Below are 10,823 nucleotides of genomic sequence, written 5' to 3' on the forward strand. Positions count from 1 at the left end.
CCAAAGACTTAATCATCCATTTCCTACATAAAAGGTAGCTACTTTTTTGCATGGACCTCAAGTATATTGTAGTATAGAGGTGGAATTTAAGGAAAGGTATTAAGCAGGCTGTGTTGTAGCTTATGGGCAAGTAATAAATTGTATCATTTATCTTGAATGTATCATAGATAAGCTGCTATATAACGATTGCCACTTCAGAATGCTGTGAAATTAGGTGATTAACTAGTTGGTACTTAACCTTCTACTTTCTATATAAGTCTAATTACATGAAACAGAAGTTGGTGTTTTGATTTTTTACTTTGCTTTTCTGTTTGGAGTGTCATTGTAACTACTGTATTGTAAATGATGGAAAATAATTGCATATGTTAAATAAATTGTGTTATATTAAAAAAAAAAGAATGGTTATCATCAAAAAAGACAAGAGATATGGGCACCTGGCTGGCTTAATCAGGGGAGGATGCAACTCTTGATTTTAGGGTCATGAGGTTGAGCCCTACATTGGGTGTAGGGATTACTTAAATAAGTAAATAAACTTAAAAAAAAAGAGATAAGTGTTGGTGAGGATGTGGAGAAAAGGGAACCCTGGTGCTCTGTGGGGATGTAAATTGGTGCAGCCACTATGAAGAAAAGTAAGGAGGTTCCTCAAAAAATTATAATAGAACTGTCATAAATGCGGAAATCCCATTTCTCGATATTTACCTAGGGGAAATGAAATAAGGGTTTCAAAGAGATATCTTCACCTCCACATTCATTGCAGTATTATTCACATTAACCAAGATATAGAAATAACATAAGTGTACAACTATGGATAAATAGATAAAGATTCCATCATATATATATATATGAACATATCTCATGTTCAGTGAGGAGCCTGACATGAGGCTCGATCCCACAACCATGAGATCATGACCTAAGCTGAAATCAAGAGTCAGACACTTAACTGACTGAACCATTCAGGTAGTCCCCTGTGTTTTCTTCCAGGAGTTTTATGGCTTCAGGTATTATGGTTAAGTCTTCAGTTAATTTTGACTTAATTTTTGTGAATAGTGGAAAATAGAGGTTAAAGTTCATTCTTTAGCATCTAGTTATCCAGTTTTCCTAGCAGTATTTATTGAAGGAAACTGTCCTCCCCTCATTGAATATTCTTGACTCTCTTGTCAAATTTTAGTTGACTGTACATGTGTGGATTTATTTCTAGGTTCTTGATTCAAATTCATTGGTCTATGTGTCTATTTTTAAGTCAAGTACCATATTGTTTTGATTGCTCTAGCTTTGCAATATAGTTTGAAGTTAAGAAGTGTGATGCCTCCAGTTTCGTTTTTTTTTTTTTTTGTTTTGTTTTGTTTTTTTACCTTTAGGATTACTTTGGCTCTCAGGTGTCTTTTGTGGTTCCATACAAATTTAGGATGCTTTTTCTGTCTGGTGGAAAAATATTAAAATTTTGATAGGGATTGCATTGAATATATAGGTGGCTTTGAATAATGTGGGCATTTAACAACACTCATTCTTCCAATCCATGAACATGGAGTATCTTTCCATTTATTTTTGTCATTGCTGATTTCTTTCATTAATGTCATAGTTTTGAGATCTTTCACCTCCTTAGTTAACTTTATTCCTAAGAATTTTATTGGTTTCTATGCTATTGTGAATCGTATTGTTTTCTTTATTTGATTTTCAGATGTTTTTTTCATTAATATATAGAAATTCAACTTATTTCTTTGTGTTTGTTTTGTACTCTGCAACTTTACTGACAATTTTTCTAACAGTTTTTCGGTGGCGTTTTAGGATTTTCTACTTATAGTACTATATCATCTGTAAACAGAGACGCTTTTCCTTCTTCCTTTTCAATTTGGATGACATATATTTTTTCCCTTTTCTAATTGCTCTGCCTATGATTTTGAGTGTTGTGTTTATTTTTTTTAAGGTTTACTTATTTATTTTGAGAGTGGGGAGAGGCAGAGAGAGAGGGAGAGAGAGAATCCCAGGCAAGTTCCATGCTGTCAGCATGGAGCCTGAACCACAAGATCAAGACCTAAGTTGAAATCAGGTGTTGTATGCTTATGTGCTTGAGCCTCTCAGGCACCCCTTTTCCCTTTTATAGAAAAGCTTTCCACTTTTCACTGTTGGTTCACTGGTAAGTGTAAGTTTGTGAAATATGGCCTTTATTATTTTGAGGTATGTTCCTTCTGTACTCAATTTCTTAAGAGTTTATTTTTTAATTTTGCAAGAGCTATAGTTTACTAGTGCTTTTTCTACATCTATTGGAATTATTATATGCTTTTTATCCTTCATTTTTCTAATGTGGTGTACCACATTTATTGATTTGCATATGTTGAACCATCCTTGCATCCCAGGGACAAATCTCACTTGATCATGATGTATGAGGCTTTTAATGTGCTGTTGAATTGGTTTGCAATATTTGTTGAAAATTTTGCATCTCTATTTATTAGGGATATAGTTCTTTTGGTGAGTGGTATATTGGTACTTTTGTTGTAGTGTGCTTCTCTGGCTTTGGTATCAGGGTGATTTTGGCCTTGTAAAATGGCTTTAGAGTATTCCCTCTTCAATTTTTTTGGAAGAGTTTTAGGAGAATTGGCATTCATTTTTCTTTAAGTGTTCGTGAGAATTTACCAGTGAAACCATCTGGTACTAGACTTTTCTTTGTTGGGAGGTTTTTAATTGCTGATTCAATATCTTTGCTTATTATTGGTGTGTTCATATATTCTATTTCTTCATCACTCAGTTTTTGTAGATGGTATGTTTCTAGGAGTTAATCCATTCCTTCTAGGTTCTCCAATTACTGTGAATATAATTGTTCCTTCCTTCCTTCCTCCCTCCCTTCCTTCCTCCCTCCCTCCCTCACTCCCTTCCTCCCTTCCTTCCTCCCTTCTTTCCCTTCTTCCTTTCTTTTTTTCTTTAAGTAATTTCTATGCCCAATGTGGGGCTTGAACTCAAGACCCTGAGATCAAGAGTTGCATGCTTTTCAGACTGAGCCAGTCAGGCACCCACATAGTTGTTTCTTATGGTCCCTTGTATTTCTGTGGTACTAATGTCTCCTCTATTATTTCTGATTTTATTTATTTGAGTCTTCTCTTTTTGTCTTAGTCTAACTAACAGTTTGTTAATTTGGTTATCTTTTCACAAAACAGCTTTTAGTTTTGTTGATAATTTCTATTCTTTTTCTGGTCTCTATTTCATTTATTTCTGCTCTTATCTTTGCTATTTCCTTTTTTCTGCTAACATTGGGCTTTGTTCTTCTTTTTCTAGTTCCCTTGAGTGTAAAGTTACGTTGTTTAATATCTTTCTTTTCATAATGTAGGCTTAAACTTGCCTCTTAGAACTGCTTTTGCTGCATCACAAGCCCTGTAGATTTTGGGAGGTTATGTTTCCATTTTCATTTGTTTCAAAATATTTTTTAATTTCCCTTTAGATTTCTTCATTGATCCACTGATTGTGTAGGAAGGTGTTAATTTTCACATATTTGTGAAATTTCTAGTGTTTCTCTTGTTACTGATTTCTAGTTTCATAAAATTGTGACTGGGAAAAAAACTTGGTATGATTTTAGTCATCTTAAATTTGCTGTTTTGTGGCCTACCATAGGATCTCTCCTGAAAATGTTCCATATGAACTTGAGAAGAATGTATATTCCTCTGCTCTTGGGTGAACATTCTGTATATGTCTATTAGGTACATTTGGTCTAAACTACAGTTCAAGTGCAATATTTATTTATTTTCTGTCTGGATGAACTAAACACTGCTGAAAGTAGGGTATTAAAAGTCTTTTACTGGGGCGCCTGGGTGGCTCAGTCGGTTAAGCCTCCAACTTCGGCTCAGGTCAGATCTCACATTTGTGGGTTCGAGCCCCGCGTCGGGCTCTGTGCTGACAGCTCAGAGCCTGGAGCCTGCTTCCGTTTCTGTGTCTCCTTCTCTCTCTGCCCCTTCCCCTCTCATGCTCTGTCTCTCTCTCTCTGTATCAAAAATAAATTAAAAACATTAAAAAATTAAAAAAAAAAGTATTTTACTATTGTTGTGTTGTCTGTTTCTCCCTTTAGATCTGTTAGCATTTGGTTAATATACTTAGGTCCTCTGCTGTTGGATGCATATATATTTATGATAGCTTTATCTTTTTGATAAAGTGACCTCTGTAACATTGTATAATAACCTTCTTTGTCTATTGTTACTGTTTTGGCTTAAAGTCTATTTTATCTGATATAAGTATAGGTACTTCTGCTTTCTTTTGATTTCCACTTGCATGGCATATTTATTTTCTCTTTTCACTTTGAGCCTATATATGTACTTAATAAAGTGAGTCAGTTTCTTTTAGGCAGAATATAGCTGGGTCTTATTTTTGTATCCATCCAACCAATCTGTGTTTTTTGATCAGTGAATTCAATCCATTTTCAGTTAGAATAATTATTGATATGTAAAGGCTTCCTAATGTTATTGATTGCTTTCTGGTTGTTTCATACCTCCATTTTTTTCTTTTTCCCTCTGTTTCTACTTACCTTTGTAAATTGGTGTTTTTCCATGTGGTATGCTCTGTTCCCTTCCTTTTTAATCTTTTGTGAATCTACCTTAGATTTTTACTTTGTTGTTACCATGAGGCTTACATAAGACATAGCTATAACCCTTTATTTTGTGCTTGTAACAACTAACTTTAACTGTATGCAAAAGAAACTCTATGTTTTTACTCCTCCCTGTTATGTTTTTGATGTCACAAAGTATCTTTTTTAATACTGTATATTAACAAATTTTGTAGCTATAGTTATTTTTATTACTCACATTCTTTAACTTTTATACTAGAGCCACATGGTCACCACCACTCATATTTATAGTATTAGAGTATTCTGAATTTGACTATATACTTACTTTTTTAGTGTATTGTATTTTTTCATATGTGTTCATGTCAATAATTAGTGCCCTTTCATTTCAGCTTGAAGAACTCTATTCAGCATTTCTTGTAAGGTGGGTCTCATGGTGACGACACTTCAGCTTTTGTTTGTTTAGAAAAATCTTTATCTCTCTTTCAATGCTGAAGGGTAATTTTGCCAGATAGAGTATTCTTGATTGGCATTTTTTCTCTTAGCACTTTGAATATATTGTTTCACACATTCCTGATCAGGTTTCAGCTGAGAAATATGTTTTGGTAACCTTGGGCATTCCCTTGTAAGTTACAAGTTTCTTTTCTCTTCTGCTTTTAAGATTTTTTCTTTGTCTTTGAGTTTTGACAGTTTTTTATAATACGTCTTAGAAAGGATCTCTTTAAGTTGATTTTGTTCAGTGACCTATGAGCTTTGTGTACTTGCATACCAAAATCTCTCCCCAGATCTAGGCATTTCTCAATCACTATTTCTTTAAATAAGCTTTCTTCCCCCTTCTTCCTCTCTTGTCTTTCTAGAACTTCAATAATTTGCAGATTGGTGCTTTTGAGGATATCCCATAGATCACAAAGGCTTAACTTTTTTCATTGTTTTTTCTTTGTTATCCTCTGGATGAATTCAAAGTTCCTATCTTCTATCTCAGATTCTTTCGTCTGCTTGATCCATTCTATTGTTGATTACCAATGTTGCATTTTTCATTTCTTTGTATTCATCAGCTCCAGAATTTCTGTTTGGCTCTTTTTTCATGATTTTGATCTCTATTAAACTTCTCATTTTGTTCATGTATTTTTTTTCCTGATTTCATTGAATTGTATTCCTATGTTTTCTTGTAGTTCATTGAGTTTCCTTAAAACAGATATTTTAAATTCTTTCTCAGGTAAATTGAAAATTTCCATGTCTTTGGGGTTGGTTGCTAGAAAATTATTTTCATCCTTTGGTGGTATCATGTTCCTTAAAGTTTTGTATAGTAGTCACCTCCAGTCTTTACCGTGTTTGGGAAAGAAATACCTTCCCTCAGCCCTGCTTGTGATTCTGAGGCTCTCCCAGACCTTCTATGGATAAACCTGCTCTACACTTCTTTCTTCCTTTTGTGGATGAAATCTCAAGCTTGTATCCCTTCTCTCGATCCTGCAATGCACCAAGCTGACAACCTTCCTTTTGGTTTCCCAAAGATGATGCTAAAACTGAAGTTTGTGACCTCCCCCTGGCCAACAGATTTGAGCTGGCTTTCTTCATATACTCACTAGCCATCTGCCAAAGTTTGCTCTCACTGCTGCCATCCAGAGCATGCACAGGGAACCAGCCACAGGATGGGGGCATGTGTGGCTGAGGCATGCTGACTGAGGGCTGGGGATTCCCATGGGCCAGTTGGGGGAATCCATGTGCCAGATGTTTCCAGTGGCCATGCTGGGCTTCCAGTGGTGGGCTCCTTGATGGAGTCTGTGATACAATTAGTAGGATCTGCTTCCCTTTAATGCCTTCCAAGAGTCTTATCTGCCACTCTCTCAGCTTGTTTATGCCCACATCCCACTGGCCCCAGCCATGTAGCTCATGATTTAGTAATCTGGGTCGGGTGGGAGAGAAATGAGCCTCTTTGCAGCATCCTACATTGCTGAAGAAGCTGGATGCTTATTTACAGGCTCTCATTTTTCCCTCCAGGGGAAATTAAAGGCTAAGAAGATCTCCCTTGGTCCTAAGCTGCACTGCCTTGGGGGAGGGGTGATGTGGATAAAGTCAAGCTGCTCCTCTTACCTTATCCATGCTCACAAACCCACATTTTTTTTTTCTCCAACTGCGTGCTGGAACTTCTCTTCTGGAAATCTGGACTTCCATAAAGGCGTTTTGTCCATGGGGCTCCTGGACAGTGTCTGAGAGGGGTTAGAGCTGGTTCATGGTCACTGCAGGTTTCATACCTGGACTGAGGTCTGGATGCCTGTTCTCTGATGGCATGGTAGGTGAGACTCCTCCTGAGTTCCTTGACATATGGTCCTGGATCCCAGAGTTCCCACAAAGCCCTTTTGTCCATTGATAAAAACCAAATTATTGGGTTTTTGTTAGTGGACAAAAACAAAGGACATCTTATTCTACCATGTGTTGACATCACTAGCCTATAGTTAAACATTGAGTGTATTATCATTGTTACAGTTTTACTTTACTTAGTGTCCTTTTTGTATACAGGACTGAATTGAGTTTCAAGAAAATAATGTATTCATGTATCCAGGGAAACTGAGAAATTACTATAATAGAAAGAAGTGATATTAATCCTTTAGACACTGCTTTTAAAATTCTTGAAAATTCTATTTCTTCCAGATTGTGGGCAGATAATTTTCATCCTTCCATGGGGAAGAATTTAATGTTGTTCACATAATTTTGAGTATTAGTTACTTTCTTTAATTTCCTCTTTACCTAATATTTTAACTCTTTAATAGTTTAGAGAGAAGAGAGAATTGACCTAGACACTCCTTATCTAGTCCAGCAGTTTTATTCAGAAAGACCCAAATTTGCCTCTTACCCTCACCACTGACCAGTGCAGTGTTCCTTGACAAGATGCTTTTTTTTTATGACTTAAGTTTTTACATTATTAATTTGGAAATAGTAATACTCACTTTGCAGGATTGTTGTGAGACTAAATTATAAATCAGCAAATTCTTATCTTGTCTGACATAGTAGTCCCTCAACAAATACTAATTCTCTTTATTATTTTAAAGAATCTTAATGAAAGTCTTCCTTTCTACCATGGGAAAGGTAATAAATCTACCCTAAATTTTCTCCTTTTCTGTTTATGACCGAAAAATTGCTTTAAGAGAGATTGTTTAGCCTGGTTTTTGATTCTAGGTTGGGAGTTGTTTCTGAAACTCCTTGTAGATATTCCATTGTCTTCTGGTGTCTCTTCTGGCTGACGAAGCCTTTTCTGTAAATGTGCTTCATAGATGATGGGTCTTTTCTTTCTGTTTGAATTTGTTCTTTGTCTTTCAAGCAGTTTCACCATGATGTCTCCAAACATGTGCACTTGTTTCTCTAGTGTGTCTTCCATTTCACTAATTCTCCCTTCAACTTGTTTGTACAACTCATTCTTTTTTTATAATTGAGTTTTTATTTAGTCACAGTTGTATGCATTTTTTCTTAAAAGGAAATTATTTATTTATTTTGAGAGAGAGAGCGTGAGCAAGCCCCCAGGTGGGGGAGGGGCAGAGAGGGAACCGATACTGTCAGTGCAGAGCCGGAAGCAGGGCTCTATCTCACAAATGGTGAGACCATGACCTGAGCTGGAATCATGAGTTGACCCTTAACTGACTGAGACACTGAGGTGCCCCTGTATGCAGTATTTTAAAAGGAAGACATTCTATAGTCTTGTTATGAAAATTGATGTCTATCTCACTCTCCAGGAGCAACCATTAAACTCTCAGCCGATTCTTTCATTTGCCTCCATATTTTTGAACAGTGTGTCTTGGTTGTTCCTTTGCCAGGTCAGACATTGCCTAGTGACTTTTCTCTTTGGAAGATGAAGATTCAGCTCTTTTTTAACCTATGCCCCTCCTGCCATTTTCCCATCCTTTGTTCTTATATACTATAACATAGTTATATTCTATTTTGCTTAGATAAATATTTATTTATATCACTATAACCATGTAAATGCAATCACAGTTAAGCATATGGTATACCAGTGATCCTCAGCATGGTTCCCCAAACCATGGAATATGCAAAGTCAAAATGTATTTTTATCATTCTACTGAGACATTTGCCCTTCTTGCTGTGTTGGCATTTGACTAGTGGTGCAGAAGCAGTAGCAGGAAAGACTGGTGACACCTTAGCACGAATCAAGGCAATGCCATACTGTACTTGAAGCTGTTGTATTCTTCACTACCATACACTCACAGTTAAAAAAGTATCAGTAGCTTTTGGCAAGTTTTTTATCTTAATTTCTTGGCTTGGGATGTCCATGTCACTTTAATTGTATTAATTGAGATGTCACACTCATAGATACTGGACTTCTGATTTTTGTGTTTTTGATTTCTTGAGGTTGATCAGCTTTTCCACTTAAAATTCTGGGCACAGGACTAGTTTCATTGTTCTTTCCTTATTCTGATGCAGTTTTTCTAGTCTCATTTCCCTGGACAGGGCAATTTTCCACTAAGAAGTCTATGCAGAAGACTCAGCTTCATTTCCTCCACATTGTATAAGCTCCAGACCATGTGTCCTTCCCTATGTAGAAAGTAAAGCCCTGAGGAAAGTGTCGCCTTGAAGAACAAACACGTGAATGATTAGGATGGGGACAGAATATAAATTTGTTGATTTCAAAAGTCTAATTTTAGGACCACCTAGTTTTTCTAATAGTATAAAAATATTGCCTATGCTTATTGTAATGAAAAGTAGGTATGATTCTAAGTTATTTAATGGGATGAACATATAAAATAATATTTGAACACCACCCTTTCAGGAAGTGCTGTTTACTGTACTGGATGCATCAACAGGAATCCTTCCTGGGATCAGGGAGATGCTGTCCAGTATATTTGTGCCAGCCATTCTTGCAACAAACAATTGGGGAGCTCTAAACCAGTCCAAGCAAGGAGAGTCTGAAAAACACATTTTCACTGAAACTATCAACAGATACCTTTCATTTTTAGATGGTAAGTACAAAACTTAACATTTACTACATTACTAAAAATGAGGAAATTAACTGTAGGATCTGTTATTAATGATAATCACTAGAGGAAAACCATTCCATCTTAAAAAGAAAGTGTAACTCAAAGTAATTATGAGACCTAGAAGTAAGAAATTAAATCATTGGAACTTCTCATTTCCAGGAATCTTTGCAGGAGTAGGATATATTAAAAATTTTTTTCCATTGTAGGAAGAAGATTCTACTCCTATATTATTAATAAAAAATTTCACCACATTTAAAAATATTTCTATATTATTAGCTTTTTCAAAAATATATAACTTTATTCATATTATTAAAATACATTTTATTAACAAATTACCAAGTCACAATCTAACGATCAATTTGTATTATGTTTCTCTAACATTTGAGTAATTATAGCTAAAAACCACACATTGACATTAAACACCTCTTCTCAATATTGTTTGTTCCCTTTTAGGTGCTAGAGTAAGTATTGAGGGTACAGTTAAGTTAAAGAAGGTAGACAATGTTGATTTTTCCAAACTGAATACTTTTGAAGAAGTGACGGCTGCAGCCAGCAATTCAGAAATGGTTCGTCAGTTAGAGGATGTGCTGATGACATGGTACAAACAGATTGAACAGGTGAGCTAACTCAAGTAATTACATCAGATATGAGTCGTTCTCAGCTGTGTCCTAGCCGTTGCATTGTATCCCTAAAAGTAGAGGGAAGAGGAATCTTGCAGATTCTGTTATGAAACTCATTCTATTCTTGACTGTAGTGCAAAATCATTGTTCTCTAGGGGGTCAATGAAAATCAGTTTTAAATATTTCTCACTTTTAAGGAGGTAACCATAACCATATGGGTTGAGAATGAAAAAAGTGAAGAATCAGGAATAGCCAGCATTCATTCCAATACTTTATATGTTGTTTATACTCTTCATAAGAGAAAAGAAAGGATACAGTGAAGCAACCATAGCCACAGTGCTAGACACTAAATAAATACCTCTTGGTTGATCAGTGGCATTGTCTGTGTTGACAAAGAGGTTCAAACTAGGCTCATTCATGTCAGTACTGCAACTCACTGGCTACATAAATTTTCTCTGGCAGTAGGAAAAATGGCAATAGGAATGGGGCATATGTTAACATTCTGAGAGGTGCCAACTTTCGTTACCCATCCTGTCCCAAATTAGGCACTATGTAATTGCTCTAAACTGAAAGAGGCCTCTAGGAGCCAAGTCACAGATTTCTAGTTCATAAGCACAGGTCAGTGGAGCTAGAGAAGAAAAATCTTCAGTCAAGTGAAGACTAAGGCAAAAAAAAAAA

General features: G+C 35.8%; 1 protein-coding gene across 1 annotated transcript in view; it reads left to right on the forward strand.

Moving 5' to 3' along the window:
* Positions 1-10,823, forward strand: part of DNAH8 (dynein axonemal heavy chain 8) — a 323,365-nt gene that overhangs the window by 28,674 nt on the left and 283,868 nt on the right. The window contains exons 6-7 of the mRNA XM_029943168.1: positions 9,318-9,507; positions 9,979-10,142. Coding sequence (XP_029799028.1) covers positions 9,318-9,507; positions 9,979-10,142 — 354 coding nt within the window. The remainder of the gene's footprint in view (positions 1-9,317; positions 9,508-9,978; positions 10,143-10,823) is intronic.

This window comes from Suricata suricatta, chromosome 7 (assembly GCF_006229205.1).
Source record: "Suricata suricatta isolate VVHF042 chromosome 7, meerkat_22Aug2017_6uvM2_HiC, whole genome shotgun sequence".
NCBI classification, from domain to species: domain Eukaryota; kingdom Metazoa; phylum Chordata; class Mammalia; order Carnivora; family Herpestidae; genus Suricata; species Suricata suricatta.